At 37.9% G+C, this 21366-nt stretch overlaps 1 protein-coding gene across 1 annotated transcript in view; it reads right to left on the bottom strand.

Annotated features, from left to right (window-relative positions):
• Window positions 1-21366, bottom strand: part of PRKCH (protein kinase C eta) — a 221497-nt gene that overhangs the window by 94512 nt on the left and 105619 nt on the right. Inside the window, exons 3-5 of the mRNA XM_059914358.1 lie at window positions 9349-9499; window positions 4511-4545; window positions 1074-1162 (exon numbers count right to left, since the gene is read on the bottom strand). Coding sequence (XP_059770341.1) covers window positions 1074-1162; window positions 4511-4545; window positions 9349-9499 — 275 coding nt within the window. The remainder of the gene's footprint in view (window positions 1-1073; window positions 1163-4510; window positions 4546-9348; window positions 9500-21366) is intronic.

Below are 21366 nucleotides of genomic sequence, written 5' to 3'. Positions count from 1 at the left end.
AGGAATTTATTCCAAGGTGACATTCAACTGGTGATCTTATTCAGCCCTTCCAGCCTCTGCCTGTCTTTGTATTTTGATATCTGAGTGCAAAGATTCTGCTTTTATCTCACAGACGATCACTTCTCAGGATCAGGTGAAATCTCACATACTGTTTCCAGCAAATAGTTAAATTAGGCATATGCTCTATAGTCTATATCACAGTTTGAAGCAATAACAACAGAGCCACACATAACAAGTAGTGGGGCAATATTACTCCTCTTGAAACTTTTCTGGCCTCTTTCTCATAAAAGAAAGTACACATGCCTCTGTGTGTACTCTATAGCAATCCTGGGTGTATACCGTAAAAAACCATCAAGTTCCAGAGTCGGACTTTTCAATGCATCTGTAAATCCACTGCTAACTGTTGGTAATACTCCAACTGCCTTCTACCTCCAGAATTTAGAATGTACGCCCACCTCAGCTGGATGCAATGCTAATGGCAAGAGTGATGTTCAAGCCTTTATGTATAGATACAGATCCTCCCTGAAATTCCTCGAGAGGCTGGAGGGGGCCAAAAGGCACTTTATTTAGGAAGTGCAATTTACAGTTAACAACATACTTACCATATCAATTCTATCTTGTAGTATTGATACTATTTTAGGTCTGAGGCTGAGAGAGAAGCTAGCTAGCAGAGGCTGGATTCTACATTCAAATCCCAGTCATCTGATGCCAAACTCAGGGAACTTTCCATGTTTCCAAATCTCTCTTCAAATTAGTAGAACTGATCTCTAGAGCTTTTACCCAGCTGATCACTAATGGAGTCATTTCAAGGACAAGTCAAGCTATGCAAGTATAGAAATACAAATGCCATAATATAAAAAGGAGAGAAATTTCAATTCTGATACCACCATTGGCTTCAAGGAATGTGAAAGGGAATTGGGAATGAGAGGGAGGAAGAAAAAGAGGGAAGGAGAGAGAGAGAGAGAGAGAGAAAGAGAGACAGAGGCAGAGAGAGAGGGGGAGAGAGAGCGAGCAAGAGAGAATGTGTACGCATGAGCTCATGCAGGCACTTAATCAGCAAACTGCTATCTTACCTTTGAATCCACTTTGTTAATATTGTTTTGGCAGGTGCAGGCTGTAACAATTAGATGATGGCAGCGCTTGTGGACGACACAGGTGCACACTAGGAAATAAAATCCAGCGATTATACATTTATTGGAGGCACCAGGCCATTGTGGCTTGATTTAGATGGTGGGCCCACATGATGGCAGCCAGTGTTCCCGTTCTTCCTATATTCCTTACCACCACCCTAACTCAGGCCTTTGCTCACGCTTGAACTGTTCATACTCGGGTCCGGAACTAACGTCATACTTCCTGGCTTTACTCCTTCCTGCCCCAATTTCCAGAGGAATCATCTCACAGTATATAATTCTGGTCACCTCAGGCCCATAATCTAAAGCATTCAATCGTGTCTCATAGTCAAGTCAAACTAGAGTTGAAATTTCCCAGATAGGTTTCAGGCTCTCCCAAGCCCACCCCAGGCTCACCTGTCACCTTTCTTCTCTGGGGGCTCTTTGTTCCACTAAAAACTAGACTAGGTGCTCTTCCTGGAGCAAATCTTCACCCTCCCCAACACACTGTCCATGCCCCTCTCAATCCCTGGGGTATCTTCTTTTCCTATCACTTCACTAAACCTTAAATGTATAACAAGAAACGACTTTAAAAAATGTCTCTTTTATGAAAATATACTCCCCATGGCTCCCCTTCTAGACTGAAACTCTCTCCCTCCTCTAGTCTCCTACAACCTCTAGCTGGCCTCCCTCATTTCAGATCTTCCACATACAACCTCTAATGTCCTCAGGATTCCCAGCCAGCATGATGACTTGTACAAAGTAGGCATTCATTAAGTATTTGCAGAATGACCCAATCAATTGCTTGAATAGTTAGAACTTTCTAAATAACATTTTTAAAATTTTCATTCAGACAACTGATAGAGTGCAGAGTCCAGTTTCCATTAAAGGATGAACATGTGCAATGAAGCAATATGAAAATACACATCATTTTTAAGATCTTTCAAGACATATGGAAGTTTCTAGGATTAAATACATAAAGACAGATGACATGTCAGCAAGTAGCACTATAATCTAAAACAAATCTAGCTTTCATCAGATTGAATTCTCAGGAGAACCAAATTGAAAGTGCCCAGAGAACTGGTCTTTTTATATGAGGGAATCCTTCACATAGAAAAATCTTATATTCCAAGGCATTTGTTTTTTTCACAGTCAGCTTGGCTACAGGTTTATCAATTTTATTGATCTTTTTGGAGAATTATTGATAGCTTTTGGTTTTGTGGATTTTTAAAATTGTTTTCCTAATTTCAATTTCACTGCTTTCCACTCTATTTTTGTTATTTATTTTCTGCTGCTCACTTTAGGCTTAAATTTCTCTCCTTTTTAAGATGGAAACTTAGATTATTGATTTTAGACCTTTATTCTTTTCTAATATATGCATTTAATACTCTAAATTTTCCTCTGAGCACTGCTTTCACTGCCTCCCACAAATTTTGATAAATTGTATTTTCATTTGATTTAAAATATTTTTTATTTCCTCTTGAGTCTTCTTTGACCCATGTGCTATTTAGAATATGTAGCTTAATCTTCAAATATTTGGAGGTGTTTGAGCTATCTTTTTATTATTGATTTCTAGTTTAATTCCACTGTGGTCTGAGAAGATACTTTTTATGATTTCTATTCTTTTATATTTGTTATGGTTTGTTTCAATGTCCCAGAATGTGGTCTATGTTGGTAAATGTTCCTAGTAAGCTTGAGAAGAATGTGTGTTCTGCTGCTCTTAGATGGAGAATTCTATAAATGTCAATTTGATCAAGTTGTGATAGTGCTGTTTAGGTCAACTATATTCTTACTGATTTTCTGCCTGCTGGATCTATCAATTGCTGAGATATTAAATAAAATTAAATCCAACTATAATAGTGGATTTGTTTGTATCTCCTTGCAGTTCTATCAGTTTTTGCCTTAAGTATTTTGATGTCCTGTTATTAGGCGCATATACGCTAAAGATTTTTATGTCTTCTTGGAAAACTGACTCCTTTTATCATTACATAATGCACTTCCTTATCCTTTATAACTTTCCTTGTTCTGAAGTCTGCTTTAATCTGTTTGCTTTTGATTAGTTTTAGCATGATTGGTATATCCTTCCAACTAGGCATGTGGTTTTATATCCCTTTGCAAGATGTGAACAAATTAGTGTCCACGTGTCTCCTGACCAGTGTTCTTTCCTGATCCTTTAACAGGTGGCCCACTGAAAATCAGCTCTTCAAATATCCTGGCACTACAGGCCATGGTAGAAGAAATAAACTAAAAAAACAACAGATATGTCACAAATCATGTATTTTTAAACTCAAAAAATATAATCTTGTTTACCAAGAGGTTCTCAAGTTATCTTTGTATGCATGAGATGGACAGAGCATACCCCTGTGCTGGAGAGGTCCAAGCCAAAAAGTGACATTGATTCTGACCTGTGAACTATGCTCTCATTTGGGGCTGAAATTAATAGCATAAGGTCAATTATTGCTGTAATATCAATTCAGTTTTTCCTAAATTTGAGAACTCAGTAGAATTGTTCATACATATTAAAGTCAAAATTACATCCAAATGTATGTCTTATTCCATTCTTCTAAGGGAAATAATGTTTTACTTCCCCTCCTTCAGAAGAGAAGGTGGGATTTCTTTATTTACCTAGTTTACCATAGGTCACCACTCTAGGATAGGTAGTACTATTTTACCAATGATCTGTAGGGTGTAAATTAAGATAATAGGTACCATATGGACAAACCATGAGATGACGCTCAAGTTAATGATGAGGGAGGCCCAAATAAAAGTCCAATCCAGCCTGGCTAAACCTCCAGATTAAGGAGTCTTCTTTTACTCTTTCCTTTTTTATTTCATTCCATTTCTTCTGGAACACTAATTGAGGTTATCTTAGAATTGTGAAAATCAAAATAAATTGAATGGATAATATCTTACAAGACCATTAACAGCCTAACTTTGAACATTCTCACATTTAACTAAATTCAGAAAATCAAAAAAGCAACTTGGATAATAGCTTCTATTTCCAATTCAGGTAAAGAGAAATCAGCATTGTGCTACTTCTCACCCCTATGGACAAGGGGATTGTAAAAAACCAAAAATTTATCTTCAAGACTCAAGGGTCCTGCTCACAAAATCGCGTTACCTTTTAGTATGTTCATGATCCTGCAGAGACAAAACTTTAAACAACTAAACTTACATAGGTATCCTGGATTCAGGAATAAAAACAGCCCCTCTACTTTGTCTACAAAAAGACATGGCTAAAATTTAACCAAAACTAAAGGGTTATAATTCTATGGGGGTCTCATTTGATCTACAGAGAGTTATTTATCAAAATATTAATGGAATGTATCCTGTTTCCTCTTGGTATAATCACTTTTTAACACAGGAACAAGATTAAACATAGTTTTAAAATGTTTTCTTACCTTGGCATTGATAACCCTGTTTCCCAAATACACCCCTGTTCAAGACAATAGAGAAAAAAGAAACCATTAGTCAAATATTTCAGCAACAATGTTCCTATAATTACAGTACTTAAGGAAAACAAATTTCATCCTCTGGTCCTTTATAAAAAACACAATTTCAGAGAAGCAGCAGAGATAATGTTCTTTTTGAGCCCTTTTTTGTTACCACAAGACAAGGAGGAAACTGATGAGTTAGAATGCTCCGAATCACAAACAGGTGAGTTTGGCAATTCTCATTCTACCCACCACTGTGGTAATCCCCCAAGTCCTCAGTGAAAATAAACCCTCCTCTGTGTGTATGACTGAGCCTCTGCCTGAAGTGTCACTTTACTGCCTTATTGATCATTCTCTCTCACATACACATAAATACATGCAGAGGGTGAAGTAAACAGATGCAAATATACATATGGATGTAAACAGGTGAGTCCACTCCAGATGCCTGACCTGAGGCATCTTCCATCTTCCCTGTGCCCACATCACCCAGAGTCCACTGGGGAGCAGAAGTGCGGCCACAATATGCCCATCATGCCCACAGCTTCCATCTCTGTCTCTCCCTAATACAGTCTCTGGGTGATGGTGATATGATTCTCATTCTTATTAACAAAAACCACATTTTACTAAGCCAGTAGGATATGCCAGGCAATGAGCCAAGCAGCTGACGTGTACCATCTCATTTAATCCTCACAAAAGCCACGTGAGGTAGCACATATAATAGGATAGCCTAGAGCACAGATCCTGAAGCTGGATGGCCTGGATGTGATTTGGGGCAAGTTGTTTTAACTACTTTGAGTCACTGTTTCTTAATATATATAAAGGTATAATAATAACAGTACCTACTTTATAAGGTTATCATGAAGATAAAAAGTGCTGATAATGTAAAATACTTAGAACAGTGCCTGGCACTCTAAGTGCATATAAAAGTTTATTATGTAAATAAAATAAAATTATTGTCTCTGTTTTGCAAATGAGGAGACATTGATGGGTTATATAGCTTGTCTAGGTTCACACATCTAGTTGGTGATGAGATTGAATGCCAGAGTCCATGTGCTTAATCATAGATATATATATATATATATATATATATGTATGTATATATATAAAACACATATACCACTATTTTAAGTGTGTGTGCATGTGTGTGTGTGCGTGTGTGTGTGTGTTTCACAAGGCCAGTTAGGTGGGAGTTAAAGTTTCCTTGGTAGAAAAAAATTTGGTGAAATTATCAAGTAAGTTTCCATTAAGAACGTTAGTTGAGATCACAGGTTGCCACCACAAATGCCTACAGGGGCAGGCAGGTCATGTAAAGGAGGGAAGCCAAATGGTGTGACATGAAATAAAACAGTAACAGACAATTACACTTCTGGTCAGGCAAATCCAGTGAGAGGTGGGTCTATGGCTAACTGGAGCATGCAAAGAAGAAAAATGGGCTCAAAGTTGCCAGAGATGCTAATTTTTTCATTAAAAAATAGAATAGGAACCTCCTCCTAAAGACTACAGTTTTAGGCTTCATACATATCGACAGCCAGTTTAGGGCCTTTGGTTTAGACAAGACTCTACTTTTTCTTTCTTTCATATTTTTTTTTTTATTGTGTACAAATTTAATGTCTTATTTCTTTTTAAAATTTATTTTATTGAAGTATAGTTGATTTACAATGTTGTGTTAGTTTCTGGTGCATAGCAAAGTGATTCATTATATATATATATATATACATATATATGTTCTTTTTCAGATTCTTTTCCATTATACGTTATTACAAGATATTGAAGATAGTTGCCTGTGTTATACAGTAGGTCCTTGTTGTTCATCTGTTTTATATATAGTAGTATGTATCTGTTAATCCCAAATCCCTAATTTATCCCTGCTCCCTCCTTCTGCCTTTGGTAAGCATAAATTTGTTTTCTATGTCTATGAGTCTATTTCTGTTTTGTAAATAAGTTCCTTTGTATCATTTTTTTAGATTCCACATGATATCATATGATATTTGTGAGGGGATGGAAAAAGGTATTCCACGCAAATGGAAATCAAAAGAAAGCTGGAGCAGCAATACTTATATCAGATAAAATAGACTTTAAAATAAACACTGTTTCAAGAGACAAAGAAGGACACTACATAATGATCAAGGGATCGATCCAAGAAGATATAACAAATGTAAATATATATGCACCCAACATAGGAGCACCTTAATACATAAGGCAAATATTAACAGATATAAAAGGAGATATCAACAGTAACACAATAATAGTAGGGGACTTTAACACCCCACTTACATCAATGGACACATCATCCAGACAGAAAATCAATAAGGAAACACAGGCCTTAAATGACACATTAGACCAAATGATATTTATTGATATTTATAGAGCATAATTGATATTTACAGAGCATTTCACCCCAAAAGCAGCAGAATACACATTCTTTTCAAGTGCACATGGAACATTCTTCTTGATAGATCACATGCTAGGCCACAAAACAAGCCTCAGTAAATTTAAGAAAAGTGAAATATCAACCATATATTCCAACCACAGCACTATGAAATTAGAAGTCAACTACAAGAAAAAAAACTGCAAAAAACACAAACAGATGGAGGCTAAACAGTATGCTACCAAACAACCAACGGATCACTGAAGAGATCAAAGAGGAAATTAAAAAAATACCTAGAGACAAATGAAAATGAAAACATGACAATCCAAAACCTATGGGACATGAGACTTCCCTGGTGGCACAGTGGTTGAGAATCCACCTGCCAATGCAGGGGACATGGGTTCAATCCCTGGTCCAGGAAGATCCCACATGCCATGGAGCAGCTAAGCCCGTGCGCCACAACTACTGAGCCTGTGCTCTAGAGTCTGCGAGCCACAACGACTGAGCCCAAGCCACAACTACTGAAGCCTGCGCACCTAGAGCCCATGCTCCACAGCAAGAGAAGCCACCGCAATGAGAAGCCCGTGCACCGCAACGAAGAGTAGCCCCCGCTCGCCACAACTAAAAGAAAGCCCGTGCACAGCAATGAAGACCCAACACAGCCAAAAATAAATAAATATTAAAAAAAAAAAAAAAACACCTATGGGACACAGCCAAAGCAGTTCTAAGAAGGAAGTTTATAGTGATACAAGCTTACCTCAGAAAACAAGAAAAATCTCAATAAACAACCTAAACTTACACCTAAAACAACTAGAGAAAGAAGAACAAACAAAACCCAAAGTTAGTAGAAGGAAGGAAATCATAAAGATCAGAACAGAAATAAGTGAAATAGAGACTAAAAAAGCAATAGAAAAGATAAATGAAACTAAAAGCTGGTTCTTCAAAAAGATTAAAAAAAATTGATAAACCTTTAGGCAGACTCATCCAGGAAAAATAGACAGAGGGCCCAAATCAATAAAATCAGAAATGAAAAATGAGAAGTTACCACAGACACCACAGAAATACAAAGGATCATAAGAGACTACTACGAGCAACTATAACGCCAATAAAACGGACAACCTAGAAGAAATGGACAAATTCTTAGAAAGGTACAATCTCCCAAGATGGAACCAGGAAGAAATAGAAAATATGAACAGACCAATTACCAGCACTGAAATTGAATCAGTAATTTAAAAGCTCTCAACAAACAAAAGTTCAGGATCAGATGGATGGCTTCACAGGTGAATTCTACCAAACATTTAGACAAGAGTTAACACCTACCCTTCTGAAACTATTCCAAAAAATTGCAGAGAAAGGAAGACTTCCGAATTCATTCTGTGAGGCCACCATCACCCTGATACCAAAACTAGACAAAGATATCACAAAAAAAGAAAATTACAGGCCAATATCACTGAAACATAGATGCAAAAATCCTCAATAAAATACTAGCAAACAGATTCCAATAGTACTTTAAAAGGATCATAGACAAGACCATATTCTTGATTAAAAAGGCCAGAAACACAAACTAAGCCTGCATTCTGACTGTTAAAAGGTATAAAATCTAAAGTAATCACAAAAACCCCCACAAAACACAAAGTAATTGATCAATACTCAGAAATGAATCTGAATCAAGTGTTTCTGCCTTAAACAAAATGACTAAAGTTTGCAACAAAAACAAAGATCTCCTTTTATGCTGCAGATATGAGAGTGTGTTTCTTCCTCCTGAGAAGGGTGTGTATGTGTATGTTTTGTGCATGTGAGGGTATTTCTTCCTTCTCTCTGCAAATAAATATGTTTAATGTTGCCTCTAACTGAAGATAACTATTACTTAAATTTATTTTACATTATAGATTTGCCACTTGAGTAACATGTATAGTAAGATATTGCCCCAAATCATCTAGAATTTCTCAACTATTAATTATCTTGATTCTTAAATGCCAGGGATTATAGTATGTGATCACTGAAAGCTATTACCTTTGTCTACATACTATAAGGCTGAAGACTACTGTATGTTTAGTTTACTTCCAACAATTAATTCCATAAGTCATCATGTGATTCATGCCTTCTTAGAGAAATACTGTTGATATTTCTTTCCTCCTTAGGGATAGATCATTTGTTAACTGATTAGCCTCTCTCTCTAATTAGTGCTTTTTAACCAGTTCATGATTCATTAGCACTTTTACCAAAACGATTGGCAAAAGAAATAACAAATAAAACTTAATCTGTAAATTGTGTAATTTTTTTGTTGGGGATTAAAATTTCTAGGTCAACATATTAGAGTAAGAGGAAAATAATCAGATTCTAAAACAATTCTTAATAGTCATGCTTTCTCCTGAAATCACACACAACCAGAGGAAATCTCAGCTCTTGGGAGGAGAGAAGTCAGGGAACCTCTTACCAGATAAACTCCCTGCAGTGAGAGCAGTAGGTGGGCTGCCTCAGGTATGTGGCCATGAACTTATGTCCGTTGATCTGGTGGACTCGCCTTCGCATAGCCCTTTGGCGCTTCCTGGTAAAATGTTTGAAGATTCGGTCTCTCTGGAGAGTAGCTGTATATTAAAAGAAGGGAAAAAAGAATCACGTGTAATGAACCTACCTGCACCTAATGTATGAGAAAGTTCGATAGTTCAAATACTCCCCAAATTACTTTTTTCTTTCTTCAAGATGTAAAACACCCCAGAAAATCATCATGCTTTGTTAGACATATGTGAACCCTGGGATTCCCAATTGCCTAGTTATAACTGGCTATCTTGGGCCAGTCTCCCCCGGAACAGAGTGTGGGTTCCCCAGAGTTCCGATGCTCCAGTATGTGACAGCAGCATGGTCTTGCCGTCCCTGTCCAGCTGTCTGGGACCTCAGGTTCACCGACCGGCTGCAGTGACCGGCTGGCAAACAGGGCTCCTCATTACTCCCCTTTCATTCTGCTGTCCTCACAAACTTAGTGAGGCAACTGCCCCCAACACAGTGAGAGCCCTGCCCCAAAGCATCAGTTCCAGCACCACCTCTGTTAACTTGGAAGAGGTAGAAATTAACTGGGAATACACTCAGAGTTCCTCTTCTAATTTCATATTTTAAACGTAGTGCCTCCTAATCTGAAGACTCTAAAAACTGTGCACCATTTAAAGATCATAAATGATATCTTCCACCTAACTGTTCTAGAACTTTTCCAATGTATGCAGAGGCTTGTGATTATAAAATAAAGATTCCTTCTTCAATAATGCTTTTAAATGAATCACTGCTCCAAAGGAAACTAAAGGAATCATGCAAGAATAATCTGCTAATAAATTTTAAAACCTGGAAGAAATAGAAGGTTTCCATGTAAATACATGGTCAAAATTAGTCACATAAACCAAACAGTCTAATTTTTTAGAAGAAATTGATAACGTTTTTAAAGGACTACCTCTAATTCTGAAGGATTCATTTTATGTAGACTTTTCCCAGTAGCAATATACTCAAATAACCAGAAACTTCTATACTATCCAGAATTATCTTAAAAAGGAGAACTCACTATGACCAAGTGGGAATTTTCTCAGGAGCATAACAATGGGCATATTATTACAAAATCTATTATAGCTTATTCTATTAATAGGTGAAAGAATAAGTATGACAGTTTCAATAGATGTTTAAAAGGCACTTGATAAAATTTAACTTGTAATCCAATAAAAAATTCTTTTGAAAGACTAAAAGATTGTCTCTTTAACATGACCAACACACATTTTCACAGGTCAGAAGCATCAAACTGAATGGTAAATGTTAACAAAATTCTTGTGACAGTTAAGAACGAATAAGACTAATTATCACCACCATTATTTAATATTATTCTGAAAGTACTCGCCAAAGTTGTTAGAAATGAAACAAAAGATCAAACTATTAGGAAAAGGTGGCAAAGATACCATTATTTGAAGTTGTTTAATGTATGACTAGAAAACTCAGGAGAATTCAGCCTAATCTATTAAAAAAATGAGTTCGGTGTGATGGACAATAATAAATCATTAAAAGTCAAGGTATTTAGTATATCAAAAGAGCCAATTAGAATAAGTTAAAAAATCCCATTCATACAACCAAAAAAAAAACCAAATTATCTAGGAAATAATTTATCAGAAGTGCAAGATTTATATGAAAAAAAGACTATAAAACCAACTGAAGGGTATGAAAAGATAAGTAAAAATGAAGTTCTTAAATTGGAACACTCAATACTACAAAGCTGTCAATTCTATCTAAACTAATGTCTAAATTCAACAAAATTTCAATCAACATTCCGAAAGGATGTTTTTAAATTTGACAATTTTTTTCAAGGTTTATTTGGTACCATAAATATTTTAAAACTGTCCCAAAATTTCAATGAGGGAGGACCTACTCTACATGTTAAAACATATTATAAAATTACGATAATTTAAACAGTGCTCTACCCCCTCAAGAAAAGTCCAAAACTAGAAATCAATTTGGCTGAAAGAGAATATGGTTCAAATCAGTGGGAAAAGATGGATTATTCAATAAGAGGTGTTTAGACAACTAGGTAGCCTTTTGGAAAATATCTTTACCTCACTCCTTACACCCAAATAATCTCAGATAAATGTTGAGGTGGAAATTATAGAAAGAAAGAAAACATGGGAAAAATAATACAATCCTAGGAGTGGGATGAGGAAAACAAATTTCTACAGCCATAAAAGATCCACAGATTTGCAATCTATGAAATTTAAAGTCCTACTTGTCAATAGACACAAAACAAAGTTAAAACAAACTGGGGAGAAAAGGATTTGCAACATGTGACAAAGTGTTACTACTTATAATATGTATAAATCATTAAGAAAAGAGGATAAACAACCTAGTAAAAAAGGGGCAGAGGAAGTGAACAGGCAATTCATAAAATTATAAATGCAAATAGACAATAAACATGCCAAGATGTCCAATCCTATCCAAGACAGACATGTAAGAACTGCAAGGTAAATGACATTTTACCTCTTGTTGGCAAACACTTATGAAGGTAGTTAACATGCCCACTCTTACTACAGTGTAGGGAAATCGGCACCTCCAGCCTCTGCTGGTAGGAGCATAAACTGGTCTCTAGTCCTCGCCCCACCATCCTCTGGCTGTATTTACCCTGCTAAGCCTCAGTGTTCCCATCTATAAACCAGGTAGGGCCTTCCTCCTAGGTTTTTTCCAAGGACTGAATGAGATAATGCATTAGAAACGTTTTGCCCAGAGCTAGGCACATGGTCACATTCAACACGTAGCTATTTCAAGAATGATTTCTTTCGGTGACCAGTTTGACAAATACCTGTCAAAGTATTTATTCCAGTTTTATTGAGAAATAATTGACATAACTTCACTGTGTGAGTTTAAGGTGTACAAGCATGATGGTCTGATTTACAAATACTGTGAAATGATTACCACAATAGGTTCAGCTAACATTCACCTTCTCATATAGATACAATAAAAAGAAAGAAGAAAAGGAAATATATATTTTCTCCTTGTGATGAGAACTCTTAGGATTTATTCTCAACTTTCCTATATATCATACATCAATGTTAGCTGTGGTTATCATGTTGTATACGTTACATCCCTAGTACTTACTTATCTTATAACCAGAAGTTTATACCTTTTGACCACCTTCCTCCAATTCCTCCTCCCCCTACACTCGGCCTCTGGTAACCACAAATCTGATCTGTTTTTCTGTGAATTGGTTGTTTTGTTTTTCCTGTTTGTTTTTTACATCATACAGTATTTGTTTTTCTCTGACTTATTTCACTTAGCATAATGCCTTCAAGGTCCATCCATGTTGACGTAAATGCTAAGACTTCCTCATTTTTTTATAGCTGACTAATATTCCATTGTGTATATATATCACAACTTCTTTATCCATTCATCCATTGATAGACACAGGTTGTTTCTATATCTTGGCTATTGTAAACAATGCTGCTATGAACATGGGGGTGCAGATATCTTTTAGAGTTAGTGTTTTTGTGACCTTTGTCCAAGTGTTATGTGCATTTCCTTTCATGCAACAATTCAACTTCTAGGATTTGTTTTCTACAAAAAACACCAGAAAGCAGGAATATATGCTATATAGATATCAATCATTATATTCTTTTTAACAGTAAAAATTAGGGTCAATATAAGAAATCTCAAAGAATAAAATGTAGAAATAGTCCAAATAAACGTTGCTAAGATACCAATTCTTCAGAGGCTCTAGCATTGTTAAAATTGTACCTGCTTCAGGTTTTGTTTTGGGGTGTGTGTGTAACATCTTTGGCAAGCAGCCCAATTACTATCATTCTCAGGTTTCCCATCTATCTAAAGAAGATGAAAATATACCTTTGTCCTCAGCGCTATGGGGATAGTGTCATAATCAATATTCCTGAGATGTTCTTACAATTTTGGATAAGGGTCACATAAGAACAGAAGTCACTCTACTGTACTGCTCTCTTCCACAATACTTCTAGAGGCCATTTAGTAACCACAATATAAACAGATTTTAATGTTCCTTTGTTGACAGATGATGAAAGTTAGCCTAATGATAACACCCTACACCTGATCTACATTATCACCAGCCTAAGACCCGGCTCAGTACTGGCCAAAGCAAAATTTGTATTGAATTACTAAACACTTATCACATCTAAATGCAAATTAAATTCTCCCTGGGGGTCTAATTACCAATAATTTACTTACTTAATCCCTTAATACTATAAAGATTGGTTAAAAGGTCAGCTCACTTGCAGTTTTAATATTTCATGAATTGAGTCTTTTTTTTCCCCCTCAACAGCTATTACCATTGCAGTAATGTGACCTATGAATTTTCCAGGTGATTTGTTATAGCTGGAAGGACACAGGAAGAAACTGCTTGTAGTTGTCTACCAAGTCGGTCATCCCCTAATGCCTTCTCTCCTGCCTTTCACCCCTCCTGGAATGTTCTTCCTTCTTTTTTTTTTTTTTAACTAGTTAACTTAGACTTTCCTGTGTGCCTCAGAGCCTAAGGCAAATCCTGAATCAGAGTGAAATGCTTCTCCCCTCTGTTTCCACAGCAACCTGGGAGCACACCTCCATCTTTTCCCTTACCCCAGGAAACTAGGGGTTATGTCTCCTTCACCTCCTATACCCAGGTGCCTCATAAGACCTCATACGTGGTCATTCTTAACTAAACTTCACTCTTCCCTTTTCTTTATTCTTTTGCACATGTGCCTCTTTTTGTTTAAAAAGCAAACACACACTCACCCACACCTCAGAATTTGCAAGAAATTTAAGTCATGTAAGTAAACTGGGGCCCCCATGGGTTCATATGGCTTTCCCTATCACCATTCTCTTGCTGGCTGCCCTGACCAGGAAGACAGAACTCTGGGACTTAACTCTGTTCCCCAGAGCACAGACTCAACCCCCATTTGACAATCAGGGTGCAGAGGGAGCTTCCTCATTGTTCGCATGGCCTCCTGTTGACTTAGGACTGAGTTAGAAGGGCTAAAAAAGACGATTTAATCCTGTTGTGCCTGAAACCACCCTGGGCTTTGAGAAATCTTTCAGATCACGTGTTAGTTGAACACATCAAGCAATCCTAACACGCTCTGCAGCCAAAACTTGCATCACAACCTCTGTTTTGCTCTTGAGGTGCTCAATGCCTCTAAGTAAATAGGAAGCTGGCTCAGTGCCCCAGAGTGGAAACTCACATTCCAGTCTCAGGAGGTGGGCAGGTCTGGAGCCCTGATCTGCCTTACCCAGGAGTTGGTTTTGCCAAGCCCTCCCAACCACAGGGTGGAGAATAATTCTGTCAAATGTAACGAAGGTTAACTAGTCTGAAATAAAATTATATTTCATAAAATCTGATTGTCATCCCACACACTCTTTCAGAACTTGAGAAGGCACAAGTGAGTAGGAGCCACTTCAGGGTAAGTTTCCATCGCAGAAAGTTGTGCTGGTCTGAAACTTGTGCTGCTGATGTGAGGCTTTGCCAGGGAGGAGTGGCTCTCTGAAGTCTCTGTCAAACTGTCTAAACTTGATCTCAAAAATAGTAAATATTTCATCCTTTTTAGTCTTCTGCTCTCCCTACCTGAATTTAAGGCTTTATATACCAGACATAGACATCTGTATTTGAAAGTACTTCTAAAACATTCTGATGTGAGTCAAAAAAGCATAGTTCCAAGTTTCCAAATGACTGTAAGCATATTAAATCAGAAAGAGAAATCTATGGCACTTTTTAATATTTAGAATTACTGATATAAAACATATAAAGGAAATACCTCTGATTTAGTGTAGAATTTAAGTTTAATTTGCTCAGCAGCAAAAGCACTTAGCTTACTAAAATCTGTGGCTGGTCTTCAAGGGGCGGTGCAGAGGAGGTCATGCAGCCTTTATATATGGCAGGCAGGAGAGTGTGGTGGGTGAGCGCTAGGAATCTGGAGCCCAGCTGGGAATCCTGCTTCTTCCCCTTATAAACTGGGTGACCTTGGGCAACTTGTTTTGTCTCCTATGACTCAGTTTCCTCATTTGTAGAACATGAAGGGCTAGAGAACTCTCCTCAAAGGGCCATTTTGAGGACTTGCTGAGATAATAAGTGTAACATAATTAGAAAAATACCTAGCAGGTGGCAACTAAGTGTTATCTATTATACTTGTTGTTAAAATTCTTACTTCAGAGTTCAAGAAATAGAAGGGATTTTTAATCCAATCACCTAATTGCCTCGAAGAAGAATCAATACCTAGGAAACCATTACCTAGAAGTTCAACAACGTGCTCAAGGCTCATCTAGTAGCTAGCTAGCACCAGAACTACCCCCGGAATCCTCCACTCTTGATTTTATCCCAGGACCATATGGTTAACACCATCCTGCACTTTGTCCTTTATTAACATTACTAACATTGGGTCTCCTAGAATCTCCTAGAATCAATTGGGTCTCTCCCCTGGAAAGTAATAAATTTTCTGGTGAGGAAACAGAAACTAACAGGAAGGTTAAGTGAGGTTAGGCAGCCAATGATAGAAGTGGGGACGCCAGACCCTGTTTACTATGTTGAACTACTGAGCAATGTTATCAGACGTCTTTTTTCTTCTTCCTGAGATATTCATTTTATCATGTGTGCACTTGGGAGGGGATAACTGTGGGAAAAACAAACAGGAAAACCTTAGTGTTGACCAAAAGTTACTAGTCAAGAAAGAACCAGAGAGTGTTATGTTGTTAATGTCTCTAAAATACAAAATATCCTTGAAAGGTAATGCAATAAGGTCGTGAGAGAATTTTGCTTAGTATTATCCAACATACTGAATAAGCAACCACATGATCACAGAACTGTGTGATAAAGAACGATGTTTAAGAACTTAAACTTAGATGATTCCTGAGACAATAGCGATAATAAAAGAACAATTAGCACACGTATTAAGCAAATACATAACTTAAATGAGTCTTTACAACAAGTACACACAACCAATGGGTGAGAGCATTTATTGGGTGTTGAGTGAAGAGAGAATCACAGGAGTTGTGTACCTAGTTGTCTGATTAATTAAGGAAGACTTCATAAATGGGTTGAGATTAGCAGTTGTTTGGAAGAGGAAGGAGAACCTGGTGAACCAGGATAGGGAGAGGATTCCAGGAATTTATGCCAGCACCAGTCACAATGGCTGTGACAAACAGTGTTGGTATTAAAAATGGCAAGCAAAAGCCCCCAAATGGCACTGAGCAGAACAGAATCTTCTGTTTTTTGAAAAGAGCTGAATCACATGACTCATAGTTATTTCTAAATTCAGACAGAATGATTCAACTCAATGTAGTATGAGACCTGACTCTTCAGGAGCCATACACAGGTGTTTCTCAGGGACTTGGCTTCCTCTGAGGAAGCCCAGCCTACAAAAGCATCTACCATCGTGCAAACTCATGGGGATGACTATCACTGGAAAGAGGAGGAGAGAAAAACTATTTGTTACTAGATTGACCCTCTCGCAGAGGACCCATGGCTCATAGCATCATGAGAGCTGAGCCCATTCTCACCCATCCCCACCTAACCCTCCAGTCTCCTCTGTCAGCAGAAAGAGGAGCAGAACAGAGGTCCTGGATGTGGCCATCAGAAATGGTACCCAAGTTCCATCAGGAGCCTTGGGAAAGGCCTCTCACCCCACTGTTGTAAGAGCCCTGATCTCCCATCGTCCCATAACCTCCTTCTTAACTTCACCCCTTGTATCTACGAGTACTGTCCAAAGTAAAAACTCTCTCCTCAGCCCTGAAGAAAGGGACCTTGGCTCCAACAACATCTGGTTCCTCTCACTCCACAATTTCTTCTTAGTCTCCCTCACCAGCTATTCTCTTCCACCCAACGTTTTAAACATGTTTGTGTCCCAAGGTTCTTTGTACACCATTCTTCTGGTCTTTCAGGGCACTCATCTCCTCCAAGACTTCAAAAGATCTCTTGACTTCCAACAATTGCCTATGCACTGAGCACTCACAAATCTGCAGCTCTAGCTCTGGCTTCTAACTACTAAACTTGTTTCTAAGTAGCTTCTCAGTAACTCTTCAAGACATCCCCAAAGTACCTAAAACTTGACATTTGTAGGCTGACCCCTCTTCCCCAACCTCTTGAACCCAGGTTTCTTCCTAGATAATAGTACCACTATGCTTGGAGTCATCCAGAAAAAGAAGAAAAAAAAACAAAACAAAACAGCATAGAGATGTCTTCAGGTCCTTCTTCTCCATCCACAACAATTTGATTGTCAAGTTCTACTAAGCCTTCTATGATCTGACTGGGTCTCTCCCTCCCATGCTCATTGGGTATAGTTAGTTCATGCCTTCTTCCTCTCATCTGGACTGTGAAATAGTTTCCTAACTAGTCTCCTTGCATAAGTTTGCTCCCCTCTGAAATCCATCCTTCATCCAACCAGTTATGTGTATGAAATACACATAATTCACAGTGTATGTGAATCTCCTGCATGGAAATCAGGCTTACTATAGTTGTCCTATTTGAACCATAGTAAGGTAGTAGAGGGTATATTTTCCCCAAAGGGTGGTGCTTCCACTGTCCAACATCTGAGAGAAAGTTGAGTCCTAAGACAGCAAAAAGACTTTCAAGTGGGCCTTAGTCAGGTGGGAGACTAGTCTCTCCCCCAGTCCTCAATTTCTGGGGTCTGGACCTGAGGTACCAGGAATGGGGCAACCATAAGGCTCTGCAGAGAAAGACTGAGGTAGGCTAGGAGTAAGCCCAGTAGTAATGGGCTTGGAGGACCAGGATTCCTTTCATTAGGAACCCAGCAGATCTTATACTCCTCCACTAAGTCTGTTTAGTAGATACCAATGTTGACTTCCCTAACCCCACACCCATAGTTCTCAGGAACCCATCAAATCTTCTCCTCCCTTTCATCCTGCCACCTGGGTTCCTTCAGGGATCTCTAAGAGTTGGCAGAACATCCTCAAGGGGCAAGGAAACTGGGATATTTATCCTCCAGCTCCCATCTGACATTGGTTAATGGCTGCTTCAAGGAAAGGGAACATTAATTCTCCAGCATTTCTAGCCCTTCTTTGTGGGCTGAGAGGAAATATGGGCAGGTCATTCACAGCATCTACCACAGAATGAATTCATACTTAGCCTGGTCCTGATTTCTTATTTATATTTTGCTGCCATATATATTTCCTAACAAGCTGCTGTGGAATGAGATGAAGTATAACTAGAAAATTCTTACAGTAATAATCTTTGACTATTATTGTGCTTACTCTTTTCTGCACATATAATTTAATGACATAAATTTCCTCTTGTTCCCTATGACAAATGCAAGGATTCTACAATGACTCACTGCAAAAAATGGTAAGGATTTCTACCCTGTGATTCTACAAATATTTTATCTCCCCCCACTGATTTCATCTGTTAATAGACTTCCAGCAGCCACTTCTTCATTCTTCAGTTTTTTTAAATGAAAATTAAACATTGCTCAGTGGATCATTAACCATCAGCTTTCAGGATGAGCAGGAAACATGTTTCTGTTTCATCAAATTTGTATTGGATCCTTGGAGGTATGTCCCTATCATCACTCTGTCATCCTAACTACCTGGAAAATATCTCAAAATGGCATTATCCACAACTCCAAGCTTAAGTTAGATAAAGTATCTTGGTTTTAAATGCTTAAAAATTGAAGCATTTTCCAGTTATCTGGCAATTTTTCTTTTATCCTTCATTACTAAATTTAACCGGAGAGAAAATGCCCCACTCATGGTATCTCCTGTCCCTTTGATAACCTTCTGAACTTAAGAGGATAATGAAGCCATGATGTGGTTTCACTTGTCAGAGCAGAGGCAGCATATAAAAATGTCTTCTTGCTCTTTCATTATAGTTGTTTATAAAGATAATATATGGTCACTAGAGAAAATGCAAATGATACAGAAAATAAAGAAAAATTTTTTTCTTTTAAAAAGTCATCTTCAATCTTACTATACAAATAATCACTGAAAATTTTGGTGAACATGCCAAATATATACACTGTATAGACATGCAATCTTACGTAAGTGGTGTCATATTCTTTGTGCTACTTTGCCAACCACTTTCCAATTAAAACGTCTTTCCATATATTTAAAAAAAATTTTTTTTTAATTTTATTTATTTGTTTATTTTTAAATTTTTGGTTGTGTTGGGTCTTCGCTGCTGCCTGCGAGCTTTCTCTAGTTGCGGCAAGCGGGGGCTACTCTTCATTGTGGTGCGCAGGCTTCTCATTGTGGTGGCTTCTCTTATTGTGGAGCACGGACTCTAGGCACGCAGGCTCAGTAGCTGTGGCTCGCGGGCTCTAGAGCACAGGCTCAGTAGCTGTGGCGCACGGGCTTAGCGGCTCCATGGCATGTGGCATCTTCCCAGACCAGGGCTCAAACCCACGTCCCCTGCATTGGCAGGCGGATTCTTAGTCACTGCACCACCAGGGAAGCCCCCTTTCCATATATTTTTGAAGACTATATATTTTTAGAGCAGTTTTAGGTTTACAATAAAATTGAGAGGAGGTACAGAGATTTCCCATATACCCCCTGTACCTGCCCTACACATGTGTAGCTTCCCCCTTTATCAATATCATTCACAGGAATAGGCACATTTGTTGCTAAGGATAAACCTACATCGACACATCATAATCACCCAAAGTCCATAGTTTACCTTAGGGTTCACTCTTGGTGCTATATATTCTATGGGTTTGGACAAATGTATAATGACATATACTCATCATTATTACAACATACAGAGTAGTTTCACTGCCCTAAAAATCCTCTGTGCTCGGCCTATTCATCTCCTTCTCTTCCTCTCACCTCTGGCAACCACTGATCTTTTTGATAGTCTCCAAAGTTTGCCTTTTCCAGAATGTCATAGAGTGGGAATCACACAGTATGTAGCCTTCTCAGATTGGCTTCTTCCACTTACTAATAAGCATTTAAGGTTCCTCTGTATCTTTTCATGGATTGATAGTGCATTTCTTTTTAGCACTGAACAATATTTCATTGTCTGGATGCATCACAGTTTATTTATCTTTTCAGCTACTCAGGGATATCTTGGTTGCTTCCAAGTTTTGGCAATTATGAATAAAGATGCTATAAACATTCACGTGCAGGTTTTTGTGTGGACGTAAATTTTCCCTATCTTTTTAAAAGTTACTATTTCTGCTTTTATAGCAACTAATACTAAAGTTACTACTTAATCATATCTTATAAAATGAATATACAGCATGGCTGACTTAAAAGTAAGCTAATAGCGTTAGCACATCACCCCTATGAAAGTAGGGTTTCTCTATTTGAAATCTGTACTTTTTTTCTCAATCTCATTCTCTAACAGCTTAGACGCTGTTCTCTCCACCGCCACTGCCAGCCTCCAAGCTCAGGTTAGTCTTCCTTCCTCACGAAAAAGATTCTTATACAAACAACCTGTCCAACCAAAATCTTTTCCAGATAAACATGTGTTTCCTGCTGAGAACTAAAAGAATCCTGCCCTTTAGTTTGGCTGATTCCATTTCCCTTTCAATTTTTTTTTTTTTTTTTCCTTTCTACTAGCAGACATCTGAGGTCCCCTCTAAGCTCTCAAGTTCTGATTTCATGATTTTAGAAAAACTTCACAGGATATTAGCCATGAGGAGTATGATGTCTAATCATTTCCTTTTCCAACTACATGGCTGGAATGAAAGCAATGCTTCTCCCTCATGTTGCTGATTCAACATGATTTTTAAAACCACCGCACCATTGCTCATCGTAAACAGACTAATTCAAAACCTAACACTGAAGGTAAAACACCTTTATCACACAACTAAATGTGCTCCAACACTGATGTCAGGGCTTTGAATCTCAGCCAGCTTCATTTGATAGTTTTAAAAAAAAAGGAGAGAGAGAGAGAGAGAGACAGCTGCTTTAATCAAATGTTATTTATATCATATGGTCACTTCCTGTTAGAGGCTAACAACTTAGAAGCATACATCTGGCTACTAGGTTGGCTTTT

Source organism: Balaenoptera ricei, chromosome 2 (genome assembly GCF_028023285.1).
Source record: "Balaenoptera ricei isolate mBalRic1 chromosome 2, mBalRic1.hap2, whole genome shotgun sequence".
Taxonomy (NCBI): domain Eukaryota; kingdom Metazoa; phylum Chordata; class Mammalia; order Artiodactyla; family Balaenopteridae; genus Balaenoptera; species Balaenoptera ricei.
Note: the sequence above shows the minus strand (reverse complement) of the source record. Positions and strands in the feature narration are given on the sequence as shown.